This window comes from Ascaphus truei, chromosome 4 (assembly GCF_040206685.1).
Source record: "Ascaphus truei isolate aAscTru1 chromosome 4, aAscTru1.hap1, whole genome shotgun sequence".
NCBI lineage: Eukaryota > Metazoa > Chordata > Amphibia > Anura > Ascaphidae > Ascaphus > Ascaphus truei.
The window spans coordinates 352,344,228-352,366,476 of NC_134486.1; the positions used below are offsets into that span (position 1 = coordinate 352,344,228).

The 22,249-nt window shown below is 39.7% G+C and overlaps 1 protein-coding gene across 1 annotated transcript in view; it reads left to right on the top strand.

The window, feature by feature from the left end:
• The window catches only part of SNTG2 (syntrophin gamma 2), a 503,218-nt gene that overhangs the window by 276,435 nt on the left and 204,534 nt on the right, over window positions 1–22,249 (top strand). Inside the window, exon 18 of the mRNA XM_075595051.1 lies at window positions 18,221–18,337. Coding sequence (XP_075451166.1) covers window positions 18,221–18,337 — 117 coding nt within the window. The remainder of the gene's footprint in view (window positions 1–18,220; window positions 18,338–22,249) is intronic.

The window sequence follows — 22,249 nt, forward strand, 5'->3', positions numbered from 1 at the left end:
ATGGAAAAAAGGCAGAGCACTGCCAGAAAAAAGGAGGAGGCCCACGTATGAAAATAATAATTATTTATTCAATAAGTGGATCATAACTGACCCCTTGGTAAACAACAATGCAACGCACCTACGCGTTTCAGGCGACACACCCTTTATCAAGGTGTAATTGCTAAAATACAGCCGGTGCAGAAATATAAATACCAACCGCGCCAGTGAGTGACGTCACAGCTCAGCGTCCAATCAGCTTAGCGCTCCTTCGACAAAGAAGTTTAATTGATTGAAGTGCCATATCAACACAAAAAAACTTTATTAGGACAATATTGCCATCTATGAAAACACATATAGTTGTTCATCCAGTTAACACAAGTATCAATAAAACAAACTTTATTTGTGCAATAGCAGAACAAACAACCCTCTTCAATATTAGAAAGAGAGTTGTGACGTCAGTCACTGGCCATCAACATTTAAAATAAGGCGCGAAAATTTAAATTTAAAATTCAGCAGAAAAATATCTTATCACAAAATACCTCTTACCAAAAGGAAATCTATAAATAAGAAATCACTTGAAAAATAAAAATACAAACACATTAAAACAGCATGAGAAACACACATGAAGAGTCAATAATGATATTATGTATAACCACAGCATCTTATATTGCCCTACCTGACCAAAAACCTCAGATCACAATTTTTGATGAAATAAATGCATCCATAACAATTAACCTTAGAAAAATCCAATGTGGATCTGTATATACAGTATGTTATCCCACTCAATTTGGTCAGAAAGGAATGATTACAGATGCAGCCACCAGTATTAGAACTCTTGTTCTAATACTGGTGGCTGCATCAGTATGTATACTCTCAGATGTAAATCTAGCATATATATAAAAGTACAATATTGACAAGAACTCCAAGTGTGTTTCTTACTACTTGATCAGGACACTCTACAAAACAGACACATCCCATGTATATGATACAGGATAATGATGACAGTTTTTGAAGTGCCTGTTTATATTTGGAAGAATGTGAGTTCCCACCTCAGAGGTTTTCCAATAATAGCCCACAACAAATTAGGAACTTCTTGCACTACTGTTGCGGCCGAGTTTATTCTTACCTTTGCCTGGTCTCGGCCGCAACAGAAACCGGGCGCGCGCCGAGGTGTCCCGGGCGCGCGCCGGAGCCTCGGAGGATCGGTCTTCCGATCAGGGCTTCCCCCTCCCCTCTCCGGGTCCGCCGGGTCCCCCGGAGCCCCCCACCGTAATCCCCCACATCGCGGGACACCAGGGCTCCCTTGGGGAGCCCTGGGCACGCGCGCCATGACGCGCGGCACGCCGAGGGAAATAAACGAGCAAGCCGGGACACCTCCCGGCTTGCGGCACTAGCCAGGTAAGGATAAAGTGTGTCGCCACTGTATATTGTGTTTTAATTTTTTTCATGTGTCTTGTGAAATCTGCACTCCGCAATCTTTGAAAACATTTTTCCTTGGTGCCTGTGCTATCCTCCAATTATCTGCGCTTCAGTACGTCTACTAGGAGATGATGTCACTTCTTAGATGGTCCATCAGGGAACAAAGACCCCAATGTGTTTCGTTAAGATTTCTCACTACCTCAGGGGCTTTTGGTAGGTGCTGCAGTGGGGTCTCCTTCATGAGTTACTCATACTCAAATACACCCTGGCAGCACTCAAACTTTACTTAGATGGATACCAGGATATGGCTAACTAATACAGTAAATACCTACAACTAGCCCTTCCCTGAAATGACTAGCATGCCTCCAATTGCTATACAGTACAAATTTTGATAACATATACAAATAAATAAATATACATCTAAAAATAGTGCAATCACCATTACAAAAGCAGAGCTTGTGTATACTGTACATTTATATAATTCTGAAGGGAATAGTATACATGAATGAATGTAGATACATAAACAATTATGCATGGGAATCATTGTGAAGTTATCTTAGACAAATACAATAATGATTAAAAACAATTACAATAAAAATATGAAATATGAAAATAGAAAAATAGAAAAATCACTTGGAAACAATAACCCTTACAGACACCTCTTGAAATAAGGTGTAAATGTAGTATATCCAAAAAAAATCAATACCAGAGAATCTGCCCGGAAACCAGTAGGGATAAAATTATATTATTAACTATTGTATGTGGATAATAGTTTCAACTAAAAATACTAATACCAAAGCTATACCATTTCTAAAAATACGCTGTTTTTCAAAGATACTATTTTTAAAGGGATAATGTATTAAAAATTATACTATTTTTTTTTAGAAGGGTACTTTTTTAAAACGATAATGTTTTTAAAGGAAGACGACAATTGCTAAGTTTATTGGTAAAAAATATGTGTACATTTAATTATTCAAATAGATTGTCTCGTGGAGGAGTGTACACTATAAAAATGCAATCGCATCGATAACTACATTGAGTCCGTGTGGTACGTGTTAAGTTTATGTATCCACCACGTGTCTCTTTGTTGAAGTTTTAGAAATCTGCCCCCCCCCACCCCCAGGGGCCTATTGACTAATCATATCCCTTTTCATTTCAATTGTTCAGGATTTTTATCGTGACAATCCAGAAAATATTTTGACAGATGATTTTGTTCAAAGTCTCTAATAATATTTCTTCTACACTATTCTTCAGAAATCTTTCCCTCAGGGTCCTTTTCTGTGAAGCAGGTTCTGCAGTTAATACAATCTTTTATTTTAACGCTTTTGCTCATTTATTGAAATAACCTTATTTTGTGGGTCAATGAAGCGGCAAGTGATACATGACATTTTGCCACATTTAAAAAAGCCCTCTGTTTTTTTTAGATAAGCATGGTAAGTATTTGTTGGAGGGATTCTTCCTAAGTACTGTAGGTGCTATTGAATTTTTAAGGTTCTTACTCTTTCTGTAGATCACTTTTAGGGATTCTGGAATAATGACCTTCAGAACTGGGTGATTCTGAAGGATATGGCAATATTTATGTATTCTTTGTTAATGAATACAGCGCTTTATTGTACCTAGTAATGAATGGTACAATCGTGCTACATAACCATGTGCTTTTCTCTTTTCAATGATGTTATTGGATCTCAGATTTTTTCCTATGTCTAATGATTCGGTTCCCATCCAATATGCCTTAATGATTTCATTTTTGTACAGTTTATCCTCAAAACATTTCGCCAAAATTCCTGCATTCTCATTAAAATCACAATCCCTTGTGCAGTTTCTCCACATTCTTTGAAATTGGCCATGGGCCATCTTTCAATGTGATATGATGGCTACTAGTTGTAAGGACACTGCTTGATCCGTGACGGGTTTTTACTTCGGTCCAGGTTTTCTGTCTCTCCTGCCCTTTCTGATTTCTGTGGCGATTTTGGGTACTGGCAGCCTGCTTTATAAGGCTGCAGTTACCATAGGGAGTCACTGAGCAAAGTTATGTGCTTCTGCAGATCCTGTCAGTCTTTGCTGTCGCCCTTTCCGTTACCTGTTTGGATTCCTTGTTGCTGACCCCGGACCGTGACCCCGACTTTGCTGCCTTCCACCTGCTCTGACCCTTTGCATGTTGCCTGGACTTTGCACCACTACTGCCTCCTTGACCTTTTTCCAGTCCCATTGCCACCAGCCCTGACCCCTGCTTCCATATGGACTACAAATACTCTTACAGGACCCTGTTCCAGGGCACTGGTCAGTTTATTTACATCCCTACCTCAGCCCTGCAGGTCTGCCTCCTGATTTGAGACGAGCACCGTCACATTTTGCTCAGACAAACATGGACCCCGCTGAGGTAGTGCGAGCTGTATCTCTCCAAGGGGAACTACTTGGAGATCAGGAGACACGCCTTGTCCAGCAAAACCAACAGCTGTCACTCATTTCTAGCCGGCTTCAGGACATTATCACCCGGATGGATACATTCCAGGCTGGCTCTATCCGTGCACCACCATTGCTGGCAGTGTCTCCAGCACCAGCTCTGTCATCCCGTACATCCAGGGAACCACGGATCCCTATGCCTCCTCTTTATGGATGGGACCCTTTGACGTGCAGAGGATTTTTGAATCAGTGTTCAATCCAGTTCGAACTCCAGTCCTCCATGTCCTGCACCCATCGTTCCAGGGTAGCATACGTAATTTCCTTACTAACAGACAAGGCTTTGGCCTGGGCCCCACTGATTGACAACGCAGCTTAATTTCTCAAAGCATTCAAAGAGTATTCTATGCTCACGGTCGCGGGTCCTCTGCTTCTGTTATGCTCCTACAAATCCGGCATGGAACCCGCACTGTGGGCCAGTATGCCATTGAATTCCGTACCCTTGCTGCAGAGACGGGCTGGAACAATGAAGCTCTGCTGGCAGCATTTTGGCAAGGGCTCTCTGAGCATTTAAAGGATGAACTGACCTGCCGGAACACCCCTAAAGATCTGGAAGACTTGATTGCCCTCTGTATCAGAATAGATCTCCGGATGTGAGAATGGCAAACCAAGTAAGACCGTCCTTCAAAAACTCCAATATTTCAGCCTGTTCCCCACTTCAATACGCCTCTTCCAGCACCTCTCCTAGATGAGGAACCGATGCAATTAGGTGATACCAAATTACCGGAGCAGGAGAGAGCTAGGAGATGGGAAAGTGGGCTGTGCCTGTGTTGTTGGCTCAAAGGTCATCTTGCCCGTAATTGTCCTAAATCAGGGAAACCTCAGTGCCAGTGAAGATAGAGGAATATTCTCTGGGCATTTCTTCTATTCCTTCTCCAACCCAACCACCAGTATCGCTCTCCTTGAGACCAGCCTCCATCTTCTTAGGCTTTTGTGGACTGAAGAGCCGCAGGGAATTGCATTGATCCTGCATTTGTGGAACTCCACTCCATTCCCCTCCACACTAGGTATACCCCAGTAGCGGTAGTAGCCATTGATGGAAGACCTCTGAAACCTGGGACCATCACCCTCGAAATAAAGCTTTTGCTGGTGTCGCTGGGGGCACTCCACAATGAGACACTTTCATTCTATATCATTTGCTCTCCCTCTACTCCAGTGGTCCTTGGCCTTCCCTGATTGTGGCACCATAACCCCAAGATCGATTGGGCGACCAGTCAAGTGGCATCCTGGGGACAACATTGCCATGAATCTTGTCTTTCGAGGTCTTGCACCATTTCTAGGATTCGACCACCACTGAGACTTCTTCGTCATGCCCTCCAGTTTTTTACTAGATGTTTGCTAATGCATTTGGCAGGAAACGGGCAGAGGCATTACCGCCACACTGATCTCACATTTGTACCATTGACCTGCTCCCAGGGGCCATCCCCCTCGAGGCTGCACTTACCCCCTTTCATTACCCCCGCTCTCCTCATTAACCCCCCCTCTCCTTGTTACCCCCCTCTCCTCATTACCCTCTCTCCTTGGTATCCCCCTCTCCTCGGTATCCCCCTCTCTTCATTACCCCCTTCCTCATTACCACCTCTCTTCGTTACCCCCCTGTCCTCGCTTCCACCTTACAGAACCAGAAATCAAATCAGAACCCTTTCCTGTTACCACCTGTCCGTGGACCCACTTATCCATTGATTGTGTCATGGAATTGCCGCCCTCCAGGGGTATGACTACCATACTGGTCATAGTTGATCGTTGTTCCCCTCAGGAAGCTACCTACAGCCTCTGAAGTTTCTGAAATCTTTATTAAGGAAATATTTTGCCTTCATGGAGTCCCGACGGATCACAATTCGTCTCAGGATTCTGGAGGGCCTACTGTCAAAGAATGAAAACGAGAGGTAACTCTCAATGTATTACTTCCTGGTAAAATATTTTATAAATAAATAAAGAATGGGCATCTCCCTTCATTTTTCTTCTTCCTACCATCCCCAGTACAATGGACTCACAGAAGGGTCTGGCCAGTCCCTGGAGCAATTCCTGCAATATTTTGCATCTGAACTACAGGATGACTGTTTTGATCTGCTCCTGTGGGCCGTGTTTTCCCGCAATTCCTGAAACACGATTCCACACTGGAATCTCCGTTCTTCTGTGCCTATGGGTACCACCCTGCTTCTCTTCATACTTCCAGTCCTCTCTCCAGAGTTCCCTCAGTTGATAATAAAATCCAAGAACTCCAATTACTCTGGAAGAAGATCCAGGCCAATTCGCCCAAAACCGCCCTCCAGCAAGAGAACCAGGTGGAAAAAGTCGACGTCCATCCCCCCCATTTCAAGTGGGAGATCAGGTCTGGCTGGCTAAAAAAAATTCCCGGCTGAAACTGCCTTCCTCCAACCTCGGGCCCAAATTCATTAGACCGTTCTTGATGGATTGCCAGGTGGAATTTGAAGTACGCCAGATACTGGATTCACGAAGACCCCATGGCGGGCTACAATACTCAGTCCATTGGAAGGGTTGTGGACCCGAGGAAAATTCATGGATCAGGTCCAGGTATGTCCATGCCTCCAACCTGGTCCGGGCGTTTAATCAGAAATTTCCTGCCAAGCCATCTTAGATTGCCCGGAAGTCTCTCCTCAAGAGGGGGTTACTGAAAGGATTCTGTTCAATCCATGCCGAGTTTTCACTTCGGCCCAGGTTTTCTGTCTCTCCTGCCTCCTGCTCTCTGTTGCCATTTTGGATACTGTCAGCCTGCTTTATAAGGCTGCAGTTACCATAGGGAGTCACCGAGCAAAGTTCTGTGTTTCTGCAGCTCCTGTCGGTCTTTGCTGTTGCCCCTTCCGTTACCTGTTTGGATTCCTTGCTGCTGACCCCAGACCGTGACCCCGACCTCACTGCCTTGCGCCTGCCCTGACCCTTTGCCTGTTGCCTGGACTTTGCACCACTGCTGCCTCTTAACCTTTTTCCTGTCCCCTGGACTCCACACCATTGCAGCCAGCCCTATAATTTTTAATTTAAATGGGTTTATATTCTCAGTATTGTGCCTTGTATATTAATTTTACATATTCCAATTCAATTTCGGTCTCTTATCTATTCCTTTAAAATGACTTACACCCTTATTGACTGAAAGGAGGTAAATCTATTATTCCTCATATTCACGTTACCCCCTTTGAAATTATTATAGTCAGATGGTTCCTGTCTATATGTCCTATAGTATCTCTGTTGTCCCCAGTTACCTGTCTATTAGTATGAAAGATATTATTATAATTATTATTATTATTACTATGACCAATAAAGTGACTATACTGGGTGTTCCTCTACATCTTTTGTGTTTGCTGATGTGGTACCCATTTCCTCTGCCAGTTATGCTCATAGTCCATTTTTGTCTTTCAGGAATTTATTTTCTATTGTCAGTATCATATCCCTCTCCAAATGATCTACCCTTAATATTTGTATGAGCTTGAAAGAGCAGTTATCCATAATGCTCTCCCATTCTTTTGTAAAATCTACATCTTCGATCTCAAATCCAGGTTTTTGAATAATTCTTAGATCTCTTTGTAGAATTGTCTGGTTTGTATAGTTCTCAAGGGATATGAGATCATACCAATGTCATACCAATTTCTAAGAATGTCAAAATATGAGGAGAAAGTGTACAAGGGATAGCAATTTTAATGAGAATGCAGGAATGTGTGCCAAATGCTTTGAGGATAAACTGTACAAAACAGAAGTCATTCAGGCATCTTGGAAGGGATCCAAACATTGGACAGGAAAACACTTCTTAGATAAAATAAGAAAAGAAAAGGACATTGTTATGGTAGCAAGATTGTACCATTAATTACTAGATACAAAAAAGCAGCTCCATTCATTAATAAAACAATATGTAGACATTGGCATATCCCTCAGAATGATCTTAATGACAGATGCCCCGAATGTGATCTACAGAAACAAAAAGAACCTCAAAAATGCAATAGTACCTACAGACCTGGCAGTGACATTGCCAGCAGCCATTTTTATTTGACCAAAAATGACTAGACCAACAAACGTAATACACACACACACACACCCCTCCCCTATCTCTGGTGGTGCTGGGGATCGTGGTGGGGATGCTGGGGGAAATGCTGGGGCTGCTGGGGGAACGTGGTGGGGCTGCTGGGGATCTGCTGGGCTTCGGGGGGAAGTGCTGGGGCTGCTGGGGGAAGTGCTGGGGCTTCTGGGGGAAGTGCTGGGGCTGGTGGGAGAACGTGATGGGGCTCCTGGGGATCTGCTGGGCTTCGGGGGAAGTGCTGGGGCTGCTGGGGGAAGTGCTGGGGCTTCTGGGGGAAGTGCTGGGGCTGCGGGGGGAAGTGCTGCAGCTGCTGGAGGAAGTGCTGGGGCTGTGGGGGGAAGTGCTGGGGCTGTTGGGGGAATGTGCTGGGGCTGCCGGCGCCTCACTCCTGCCTCCTCTCTCCTACTTCCAATCAGGTGTGCGGCAGCCATTTTTTTAAAAATTAGTGCGACCCCGTTTATAACGCGGTCAGATCGGTGGCCCCCGAGGACTGCGTTATAACGGGGTTCAGATATATATATATATATATATATATATATATATATATATATATATATAATATACACGTTATCTCAAGAGTTTCTGTAGGGGTTGTTCTTTCTATGTGATTTTTATATTTTCATATTTTTCTTGTAATTAATTTTAATCATTATTGTATTTGTATAAGAGAATTTCACATTGATACCCATGCATAATTTTTATGTATCTACATTTTTTTTTCATTAGATTCATTCATGTTTACTATTCCCGTCAGAATTATATACATGTATACACAAGCTCTATTGGTTATTGCACCATTTATACATGTACTGTATATTCATATATGTGTATATGCTATCAATATTTGAGCTTTATAGCAATTGGAGGCATGCTACTCATTTCACAGAAAGGTTAGCTGTAGGTATTTATTTTATTAGCTACAGTAGCCATAGCCTGTTATCCATCAAAGCAAAGTGTAAGTGCTGCAAGGGTCCCTCACGGACCATACAGGAAGTGACATAATCTCCCAGTAGACACGTTGAAGTGTGGAGGATTGGAGAATAGCGCATGCACCAGGGAGAGATCCCAGGACAGAGTACACTGTGTGTGACTTGTCTTGTCTCCAGACATCTGCTGGGTTCCATATTGAATGCCAGATCGAGTTAGATGTGCTTTCAGAAGGAAGTGCAAATGTGAGTTCATTAATTCACTGTCTATATTTTAATATATTTTTGAAATAAATTGTATACACTGTGAGAGTTTTCTGTGTGCTATTCTTTTTGTTAGTTAAATTGAATCAACCTTACTTTTGTTCTGTACAGGCAGTCCTCGGTTATCCGACGCAATGCGTTACTCAAAATGGCGTCGGATAGCGAAGCGTCGTAAAGCAAAACCCGTTTTCCCAGAGGAACACTGTTTAAATTAAACGTTCCGTTCCTGAAGGCATTTTTAATGCTAAAATACACAAAATATTTTACTCAAACAATAAGATTATGCTGCACACACATACATTATGATGTAAAGATTCTATTTATTGAATCCAGAACTGTATAATAAAACTGTTAGACATGTTTAAAGGCATAAATATACCACAAAACCTTCACACAGACTGATCTGGATGATTTCTCTGACTGCAGCTTTCTGATTGACATAATGTTGCAACTTTGCAAAGCGTCGTAAGAGCGTCGGATAAGCCATTTCGGCGTCGTAAAACCGGCCAGAGGGATGCATTGGACAGCGTCGGATAAGCCATTCGTCGTAAAACGAAGCGTCGTAAAACGAGGACTAACTGTATATTCTATGGGCTAAAACAGTACTATTCTACATCTGTGTTAAATATGCCATTGAATTCCAGTTTAGGAAAGTTGCATTTTTAAATTATCTAGTGGTATTCTATTTTTGAGAAATACTCATGAATAACAAATGTCTGTGACTTTTAAGCACCACAACGATTTTTATTTTAGAATGTGCTTTGGAACACAGCTCAGATCATTGCCGATTAGGTATAATCCCATAACTACCCACTAACAGAAACAGTATGCATTATATATATATATTTGTATATTTGTTATTGATACAGTTAGGATTTCTCTGTTTAATTTGCAAAGATAATAAACATATTTTACATCAGCATTTTTCATATTAAAAATATTCAGATTATGATGCAATCTTGATCGCCAAGCATATTTGTTTCTTTCTTTACCAAACATTTCCAAACACTAATTAGTTACTAACATGCTATTTTAGATTTGATATTGTATTTCTTTCCAACTTCTAAAGTGGCATGTGGTATTTCACATACAAAATAGGGATCTTACTCAGGGGTGATCTGATGAAAGGGCTGCTGCCTTGAAATGTTTTCTGTTCCTTTTTGTCCACTAAGATTCATTAAAAAGCCTATATTGTTGCAGCTAACTTTGTGCTGTTTTATTAGTGTGCTGCATACAGTACTGCTGCGGCCGAGTTTATTCGAGCATTTGCCCGTTCTCGGCCGCAGCAGTAACCTGGCGCGCGCCGGAGGGTGCCGGGCGCGCGCCGAAGCAGTGGAAGAGCGCCCTCCGATCGGGGCGCTCTCCCTCCCGCTGCCGGGTCCGCCGGGTCCCCCGGAACCCCCTGCCGCCGTCCCCCACATCGCGGGACACCAGGGCTCCCTCGGGGAGCCCTGGACGCGCGTGCAGGGGGCGCTGGCACCCGATGACGCGTGACCGCGCATCGGTGACGCGCGGCACGCCGAGGGAGTGGGGCTAGCAAGCCGGGGCATCCCCCGGCTTGCGGAACTAGCCCTGCTCGGATTAAGTGTGTCGGTAGTGTACATTCTCCTGTTCCTGTCTGTGGTATTTAATCCATCATGGGACCCTGTTTTTCAGGGCTTGATATCTGAGGAATTGATAACTGAGTTCAAGAGAGAGAGAGCAACAGATGTATTAACTGAAGTTAAGAAATCAGATCCAATTTGCCAATTTTCTTTTTCCACAACACATTTAGCAAAAATGGCAAGCTTTGCAAAGAAGAAAATGCCAAGCATTAAAATTCAATGCGCAAGTCCATGTGGCCCTTTACATATTGCTATTTACTGTCATTTTCACAAAATCCTGTCAGAAAGTAGCAACGTTATGGTCAAATTGTTGAAATTCTGATGAAATTGGGGATGAAAAGTAATTTACAACCAAGACCAATTTTGCAAAACATTTGCACATCTATACTAGCAGCAAGCAAGATATCTAAGATATCGGTGTATGTATTGGAATCAGCAGTAAAAATGGTTGAAAAGTGTTGGATGGGTGCTTCCATTTTATTGCACCTTGACAGCTTTGTACAGATGTGTTAGGTTAATATTTATTCAAAAATATTCACAATTCCATTACATTCATATAAAAGTGGGAGACATACAGTACAATAGAGGAACACCTGTGTGTTTATTAAATTTGCACTGCAATCACAACAGAATATTGCATACATAACTCTGACTTTCTAAAGATAATGACAGTCATTTCAGAAGGAAAGGAGATATACATGTATTTATTCAAAATAATGACGTGGAATCTGTTTTAATTTAAAGTTGCTGTAGTTTGGATCTATTTAATATAATCAAGGCAAGTGACAACTTGTCTGAGAAGTTTTGATGGAAATCACAACAAAAAATTAGGTTGCTCTACTAATTACTAAGGTGACAGATGTAAAAACTTTTTTTTAAAATTTGATTCCAATATGTTCAGTGCATTAGCATTGGAAATGTAAACAAAGATTTAAGAGCACAGATAAAGGTTTAAATAATGATGAACTCGGTGATTCAAGAAAAGCTTTTAAAAAGGGATAAAAGGAGATTGTAACATTTTAGAGGTTTCATTTTGATAAATTATTTAATTGCATCTTCACAAATCAAACTGTGTTTTACCCACACCACATTAGTCCAGTTATAAAGTCTGCACTTCAAGCGCTTATATTTCCTCTAATGCATTCTTATTAGATTAACTCAGTATTATAAAAAAGACTAAACTCGCAATAAAAACTGTGACTAAGGGCCTCATGCAGAGAGCATCGTTATTTCGAAATTCGCCATTTTTTGTTCAATTTCGCGCAGAAACCGGCATAAAATGGTGAGTTTCGAAAAACGCGCCATTTTGTTTTTTCTATTGCTAAAACTCGCCTCGCGGCTGGCGAGAACCTCCATCTCGCCATTTTTAAAACTCTCCGAATGCAGAGAGGTGCGAACGGCATGTAGCGGCTGTTCGCGCCAAGAAAATGGCGCGATTCTCGCATTTTTGCCGCGCCAGGAAAAGATGGCGCTCGCCGCCTATAGTAAAGGGGAAAAAAAAGGCGCGAATTTGTTTTTACACGTTTCTGAAGCGCGCATCTCGCCAATTTAAACTCGCCACACGCATCCATGTTAAACATAGCAGAATTCGCACTTTTCTGCATATGCAGAATAAAACTCTCCAAAAAAGCTACTTTTTATGAAATTCGCCAATTTTAAAATTCTATGCTCTCTGCATGAGGCCCTAAGGCTACATTTTTTTCCCCTGCCAAACTGGTACTTATTGAATTGTTTTCATGAAATGCACTGAACAAATACTTTGCCTTTATAGTGCCTTAACACTGTAGAAATATTTTAGTTATCAATGGTTTACTCCCAGACAAAAAGAAGGAACAATTTCATCAGCAACTTAAATATATTGAATTATTGCATTTACAATAATTAAACCTGTCCTATGTGAGGTAGTATATTGCACAGTCATACAGTATGTGCATTCTGTAGTTAAGGTATTAAACTAGGCAAAGGTGGAGGCATGTTCAAAAAGGTTTACAAGAACATACTGTAACTGTGCTATTTATGAAGCTATTTATGTGCTTATTTTATTGTTAAATGAGTACAGTAGGTAAAGTTGACATGTCAAATTATAAGTACTGGAACTTTGGAAATTGCTCCAGTTAAAGCTAAACTCACTCTACTGTATATTGCACTGAAATAAATGGAAAGCACTCAGCCATAAAATATCGTGAAAAAAAATAGGGGGAAGAAGTGTGGACAGCGCTAATGCTAAAATTAAAAATAGTAATAATATTATTATTACAGTGATTACTAAGGAAACTTAACTTGGAAGGTGAGGCTGCCTAGGCAAAAAGTGATCAACACAAATCAACAAAAACCAAACAAAATTGTCACGTCATCAGCACACCGCGCGACCAGCGGGTCTGAGTGTGAGGCGGTGCTGTCTGTCTCAGCAGCGTGGAGCTCCGGATTATCCGTGTGCCCTCCCTGTAGACTGTCCGAGCATGTGAGTGCGACAGCGGGGGTTGTTCTGTTAGCGTGGAGCTCCGGAGGACACGCAACTTCATCTCTTGCAGAGGTTTCCTGGTCTGGGGAGAAAGGACATCTACTCAATGGGTCTATTATTTTCAGCCTTGCTGTAAGTAGGATTTCAATTTTACTCCTACTGGATGGTACTGCCTCATCAGTGTCTTTAGCCAAACGGACATTTGTTTGTTGTTTTATATTTAGTAATTGCATTTTATTAAAATTGTAATAATCTTTAGGTTATGCTTCTCATGTGTTTGTTTTTTTAGAGTTACACTATGATTTTTCCCTTTGTCTTTTTTGATGTTTATGTGTGTTTGTCATCCTCATGAGACTTCATTGAAGATTCCCCTCAGGATTGCTTGCTATCCCCGATTGGACTCTCTATTTCGTCAGAATTCACTCACTATATATTATTGGAGGCGCCGGCTTTTTGTTTTTACAGCCATAAAATATACTTATATTACAATAGGAAACCAATGTAAAAATATGTGTTGCAGATTTTCACATTTAGGTCAAGAGTATTAACTCGAAACAGCAAAACAAAACATTTTATTGTAGGACATACAGTAAAATATATACCACTTTTGCTGACGGCAAATATGTGTTAGCTACACTTGACTAAGAAACAACATACACAGCAACTAAATAGTTGTAATAACCAGAGCAAAGTTATAAAGCAGCTTTAAAATATACAAACAATTACAGTAATCTTAAAACAATGGCTTTGTTTACTTCTCTTTTTCTATTCGTCCTAGCTCCTGATGGATTTGCTCCATAGTGGAGGCAAATGCAGCAAATAGAATGTAGCAGCAGGTTTCACAATATAAAGTATTCTCCATGATTTCCATTGTTATCATATATACTATACACCGACAGAGAAAAGCAAGTCTTATGTCCCTGCTGATGGGGAAAAAATGGAATATGAGGATAGGGGATAACCTTGCTCTACCACATAGTGGAATAAGAGGAGGATGCTGCCTAGGATGAGTATACTATGTAGCCAAGTGTTTAGTGCAAGCATAAGGAGAGAGAAATTCCTTATAATGGCCCACACCTCAAAATGATGATGAATTGAGAAGTTTTAAAATAACGTTTATTGCGTATTTATATTAAAAGGATCGACAGATACATTAATTGCTGATATCTTATTGGGTGTCCAATAAGTTGAAGGTAGATAGCAATACTGCCACAAAAATGGATACCCAACACCCAAGTGGAAACCCCATATATTAAAAACCCACTGCTGCCATTGAGAAGGTATGTTTTGATGGTATAGTGTCCCTAAGAAGCCCCTGTTAGTAGGATATACCAGGCTGTTGGACCAGATAATTATACCTATGGTACTTTTATATTACGATTTAGTGGATATGGTAGGCATATTGCTAGAGATATGTGTCAAACACCCCTGATAGCTATATGCTAACAATAAAACAGGATAACAACATATTAGATGAGACCAAGCAGTTCCTGAGGAGACAACAAGATAAGAAGTCATTCCAATATGAAACAACAAGAATTAAATGTGCAGAACTGTGCAAAACTGTGCAACACGATCCACAAACCAATAATGAGAAGATACAGTATAAGAAAATGTAACTGTGATATGGTGAAGACGACTATCAAAAGATCACAAAAGATTGAAGAAGGTGAAGTAGCGACTTACAGTATGATTGAAAGGAAGCAAATCATTGCAGTCAAACAAGAGGATGGATCAACAATAAAATATGATGCACTTATCATAAAAATTATATTCTTATCATTCTACATGATATTGTATGAAAACACAGTTAACATAAGGCATAATCCAGCACAGGAAGAGGGAGACAAAAACAACATCAATTTCTGTACCATGGGTACCTTTAAAATAAGCAGCCAAGACAATAAAATCCATGAAGAATGGGACAGCTTCTAGAGAAGATGGAATTACAACTGACATATATAAAGCAGAATCTGGGGAAGAAGTAAAGAAAATCTTTGCCAAACTCTTTGGGACAGATCCTCAAAGCTCCATTAGCATATTTAGCCTAACATTAGCCTAAATTAACATTGGGTTAATTAATTATCACTAAAGTGAATAATATAATGTCAACCCAATGCTATTCCTTAAATAAGGCATGGTTATTTTCTTCCAGCTCTTAGTGGTAATGATATGCAAAAGCAGGATTCTCCCTCTTATGGCTTTCAGCTACCTTATAGTATACTTTGATTTATTTTAGTGTTATTTTACACTGTTTCATCAGCATGCTCCTGTATGCCCTGGTTAGTTACACTGGCTGCAATTAGGCTCATCATAGCTGGTTCTTCTATTTATCTTAGACATATCTATGCTGTGAGTGGTGTACTACAGATTGTGTACTGATGGCTATCTGTTTGTGTGCATTTTAGGTACTTGATTATGCATTAAGGTTGATAAAACAGTTTTCATACTGGATGTGTTGTACTTTCCACCTGCTATCATTGTACGGCTTACAGCTTCATTCTAGATGCATTGTATATTAAACTTTTTATTTTTAATACTAGTATTTATTTTCTTTCTTTAGGGGGTCTTAGGTACCCCAGTGAGATTGTTACTGTTTGAGTGCTGTGGACAATTGGTTTAATTCTTTATTTTTTTGGAGGAAATAGGGATTCCTTGTGTCCACCTGCACCGATTCTCATCTTTAAGATCTTTTGCTACTTGCCTAGAGGGCAGTGCTATTTGTGTTTGTATATATGGAAACAGACATTATGTTTCCTCCCTTACAGTAAAACAGTATTAGCAAAGCTAATTTTATGCAATAACCTAACATATAATTAGCCCAGACTTAATATTACATTATTGTAGCATAACGTTATGTTATTTTCCAAAGAATTTACTTTATGTACATCTGGTCCTATCCAGACCCCGAAATAGGACTTTTGCTAATGTTGAGAGAGTTAATTCAGTGCAAAATAATTTCACATGAGCCCCAGGCATAGTGAACATGTCTAGATGTTAAGCTGGCAGTTGTTCTCTGTGCCCTGGTCTCCTCCAGACTGTCCCACTTCCACTTGACCCTTAACCAGAATTGGGCTGTGATGGTTTCCAGTGCTAGAATACATTCTTTGGAGTAGCATCGCTTAGTAAATGTGGATTATTGGCTTTAATTTTATTTTTATTTCTCTCTCTCTCTCTCTCTCCTTCTTTTCTCTTCTCTTCCCTTCCCTTCCCAATTTGCACATGGCTCATTACATAAAATGGAAGCTTCTCTCGCTGGTGCGTTATGTGTGTCAAGTTCCAATGTACCAGCGGGGGTGATGACATTTGCTACTTCTGTACATGTACAGTATACTGACAGAGATGACATTTACACTTGTAGAGGAATGTCACCACTGTACGGTATGATAATAGCAGAGCTATCAATACCAGCAATTACAAATTTCTTTTATCATTTAAAAATGTAATATATACTTTTCTCGTACAATATTTTTAGTATAACAAATGCAGTTTTCTTAGTTTCTGTTTTTATATATTTTTATTTTAGTACTTTCAGTACTGGTTGTAGAGTGCGTTGATTTGATTAAGGGTATTTTCATCTGCCAGTGGGAAAAATAATGCTATCATATATTGTCCCATGTTAGAATGACGACACAGCTATCTAGAGAAAGATTGACCCCGGCAGCCATATACTTTCCCCTTAACACAAATGTATTCATTATGTATGTATATATACATATACTGTATATACATATATATATATATATATATATATATATATATATATATTTATACAGTATATATATATATATATATATATATATATATATATATATATATATATATATATATATATATATATATATACACACACAGATTACTGCATCAAACATCAATTAATAATAAGTGAAGATCAAAACCACAATGTATAACTAAAATAGTGATGTGGCGGTGCTATGGAAAAAATACTATATGAACACACAAAAGAGAAATTCCCAAAACAAGCACTCTGATCAAATTTACAAAATTACAAAAAAAGTTTTATTTATCATGACATGGTAACAAGAAGAGCAAAGAGAAAATTAAAATAACAGATTAAGACCAAACGAGGATCCAAGAGCAGCCTATATCAAAATATTGCACAAAAACCACTATCACACATACATGCTCAAATAAATGGCAACAGAAAAATAATAATCAGTGCTTGAATGACCTGGACAGAAAGTTGAAAGGGAAAATCCCTATACACACAGTGGAATCACATAGGATCAGCTGTGTATGAGCATAATAGCATTCTGTGCAAACATGTATCAAAAACACTATGAGCACTTGTAGGTATAGATTAGCATAGTCCCGAAAATATCTGTGATAATAGTAGGTATGTGATAGTACACATCATCCATGCCACATACATTATATATGTGGTATTGAGAGGCAATATTATGGTGGCGTGGGAATAATAAGAAGCAAAGTTGCAGGCTAAGTATCAGCCTGAGCTACAGAGCGTGGCTTATAGATTTAAGTGATGGTAATACATCATCTTGCTCAGCAGGTGAGTGAGCGGAAAGGAACAAAGATCCATATCACCAATCAAACGCCGCTCATCAATCCACCAGCCCGCTCTGTGCAGTCTACCACTCGTCAATAGTGGATGATGGTAGAAGATAGTTGGAGGCTCGGTCCCAGCAGCAGGAAGTAGTGTTTCTCCAGTTGCAATAGTGCAAATTCATCCAAGCTTCAAATCTTAGTTCAAATAAAAAATCTCTTGATTGCTACCATGCAACAACATTATTGTTTATCCATTTTGTACAATAGATTATCTCCAAAAAATATTATATGTATTAAAGGAACATGTTGAGGCCACACTGATGGGGGGTCGTTTGGCATTTTATATTGATGATCTTTGGATAATGTACTGTAGTGAGCTTGCTGAATTTTACTTACCATAAATATTTATCCCTAAATACCACTGTAAATAGAAAAAATAATATAATATGTAAAATGTAAATTAAGTGATTTATACTGTGTATATTTTTTGCAAGTTATTATTATTAGTTGTTATTACATACATTATTAAATGCAAGATTTTGTACCTTTACAGATCATGCATTTGGGGTGGGTGCGTGAGAGAGTACAAGGATCTGATGGATCTCAAATTTACAAATTCAAGTTCCTGGCTCTGAAGGGTTCTTCTTTCTACATATTGAAGTCACCACCGGTAAGAGATCAATGCTAAAAAGGAAAATAAACATGCCCTTCTGATGTTGTTAAAACAAAATTGTACAAATATTTCATAGCATGATCACTTAAATTAAGTCTATCTCCCTAAATACTTGAAATACAGTATTTCAGTGTTTAGCTATACAGTATAACTGCTTTGTCTGGTCCCATGTCAAATAGGCTGTAAAAGGCAGGACACCTGTGTAGTGTGGCCGAATGGCAGAGAGCACAGCATGATAAAATATAGTATACCATTCAGCAGGGAGTGTGACATACTGTACAGTATCTAATGATTCCCAATTATTACATAGTTTATGGCTCAAATCAACAGAACACCTCTGACTCAGGGTTCATAATGTATTATTATCAAGATCAGTTTGAATAAATAAAAATGTGGGTAGAGTGTACACATCATGTGTTAACTAGCAACTGATATGTGCTTATAAGATATTAATGACAGCTTTTACATTTATGATAACAGTTCGTTTTACAATTTGACTATGATCGACTTAAATCATATGCAGAAGGGTGGTGGTGAGTGCAGATTTGCAAATGTTTTCATATTTGCTTCAGAGACTTTTTCCATTTTCTTTTCCTTTAAGTGCAGCAATCTGCCATTTTTTAGCATTGCAACGTCCTTTTGCTGCTGTTTTTTTTAGCAATCACACCTTTTACATTTACAGCAGAATGCTACAAACTTGTCTCTTGATAGAATTTTTTGAAAAGGGCCATGCAATGCTGATTTGCTTTGTGTTGAAATTTGCAACATACATTGACTTTTTATGAAAAGAACTTCGTATTTTGCACGTTTCGGAAACTTGTGCGAAAAGGTTGCACATTTCTAAAAGTAAAGTTTTACAGTGGCAAATTAGCATTTATGGCGATTATGTAGCAGCTACCTGTATCTTCATCGCTAAAATGTGAAACTGGCACATAAATAGTGGTATCAAAGAGGAATCCGCCAAAGGTTCTGGACCTTATAGAAATGTAAAAAAGATTGTTGTCAAAAGTTACAAACTGTCAAACAAAGTGAAGATGCTACAATCTACCACTTGTAAAAACAATATTAACTGTTGAGGGATTAAATTCTTATGAATCCCAGAATGTTGTATAAAGTACATCATCCTGTGAAAGAGATACAGTATGATCAAGGATGCTGCAATGGAGAAACAAGCTAAGCAATCAAAAACAGGATGCATCTGTAAAACGCTCCTGGCTGTGATAAATTAACTGAGATTTTTATAACAAGTTACATGGTCTGCTGACAACAGAGCTGTAGAAAGTAATGTGGATATAGAGTCCTTTCCTGAGACAGCAGTGTCAGAAGTAGTTTGAAGCTGGGCTGCGTAAAAAGAAAGACCACTGGATGTCTAGAAATGTTTTATTATAATTATTAACAACAGTCCAAACAAAACCACTTCTGACAGAAAGATCCAGTGATCCTGCCTAATGGGCACAATCTTAGGGTGCTAAGATAGTGGTCCGAGATATGCTTTACCAGTTGCTGCAAAAAACAAAACACAAAGGGAGCCCAGAGCTACATCCAATATGACAAAAATGCACAGTGAAATATATATATATATATATATATATATATATATATATATATATATATATATATATATATATATATATATATATATATATTATATATATAGTGCAGAATAAATGAGTTCTTCAGTATTCAGTGATACCTTTTTTATTGGACTAACAATTTATGTCATAGGACACGCTTTCAAGAGTTATCCTCTCTTCTTCAGGTCAGCAATACTGATATACAAAGGGGTTTTTTTCCCCTCTCTCCACACTGTTTTAGCCATTGAACCCTTTGAATATCAGTATTGCTGACCTGAAGAAGAGAGGATAACTCTCGAAAGCTTGTCCTATGACATAAATTGTTAGTCCAATAAAAAAGGTATCACTGAATACTGAAGAACTCATTTATTCTGCACTATCGCAACTGGATTAACATGGCTATTTTCTGCTTTATAAATATAAATATATATATATATATATATATATATATATATATATATACACAGTGTTCGACAAACCTATACATTTGCTCGCCCCGGGTGAGTGGATTTAACATCGTGGCGAGCTCCTATTGGCCCAAGCAGCACACGTTTGGTACTAGGTGGTTGGGCGAGTAGATTTTTGGTGATTTGTCGACCACTGTATATATATATATATATATATATATATATATATATATATATATATATATCAATCAAAGGGCATGAGTAAGTGGATCAGCCAAAAAAGAATGTCATGTTACATATAGGATGCACACAAAGGCCAAACAATAACCAAAGTAATCAAAATGTACTCAGACAGGGAGAGAAACAGGGAAGGGAGGTAAGGAAAGGAAGGGAGGGGGAAGAAAAAAAGGGAGTAAAAAGGTCAAGGACAAGGGGGGGCAACGTTTCAGGGTATAAAAACCCCTTCTTCAGGCCCATTCCCAGGGAGACCATAGTCCCCTGGTACTTCCCTCTACCCTGTAACTGAATCCCTGAGATAAACAATAACAAACTATTGCTGAATCCCTGAGATGGACAAAGTCAGGCTGTTTTTATCCCAATTGTTTTGGCTTGGTACTATTAGCCTACATATTCATTTCTGCCATAAAGAAGTATTTGATATTGGTTGTGAATACTGTGCTACCAAACAGCTGAGATACCATCTCTTGCCACCGTGGGGCTGATGTTTGGCTCTATTTTGGACTGAATCCTGGATTACGCATGCGTAAGGGACACTTGTCGTCTGAGCTTCCGACTATCAGCATCTCCGGGAGGAACCCCCTGCTGATGCGATCGAGGCCAAAGGAATTACGGAGTGTGCCGCACGCAACCTATCAGAGACGGAGGGCTGACAACACGTCCGTTCAATGAGGACTACCAGAGTCATTCGTTGCAGCTCTCTAGTGTGGTAACCTGCTTTGTTGTATACACTCAATGCGCTCTATCTTGTTACTAAATGTACGTTGAATACTTACCATTTTTACTTTCCTAATATACTTGATATACTTCACCATGCGGTTTTGCGCTGTTGCTTTTTGTCTTTTTTCTGTATAGTGTTGTCGGAGTATTGAGCCACCTCAAATTATACAGCTGCATCCGCCATTACTGTATGATACACATTTTATACCTCTTATTTAAGGGTTTATCCAAGGGTGCACTTTATTCACGGTCACTGATACATTTTAATATATTATAGGTTTATTTCGTTGCGCACTTATTTCTTCACTTGTTTACCAACTGGAGGCACCTGGACACTCATGGGGACCACCCCGATGCCCCCATACTCCCATGGACACCACCCAGAGACGACTGGACACCCACAGGGACCACCCAGAGACCCCTGAACACCCACAGGGACCACCCGGAGGCCCCTGGACACCCTCAGGAAACACCCAGAGGCCTCTGGGGACCACCCAGAGGCCCTTGGGGACCCCCAGACACCCACAGGACCCACCTTGAGGCCCACAGGGACCCCTAGACACCCCTGCAGCCTCTGATAACCCTGTGCAGAAAAAAACCCAAATGCTTTAATGCATCTTGCAATATTTTTAGCACCAGTCTTTAGCCTGTCGACAAAATATTGAGAGATTTTAAAGTACAATAAGCTTATCACTGCTTTGTGAATAGCTATTATTGGCAAAAAAAGCAATTTTAGCTTTTTTTTGGCCTGTTGGACAACATTTTTGGCTCTGGTTGTTAATGGTTGCTAGAAAGCCATTGTTGCACGATACTGCACTGTTATCACTGCTTTGTGAATAGCAAAGGAGGCAGTATCGCTCAATAAGGGCATTTATCAACCATTAAACCACTTGTCACTGCTTTGTGAATAGGCCCCAAAGTCATGGTCTGGTCATGAGCTTTAGAAATAGTGTTCTGCTTTATCACAATTA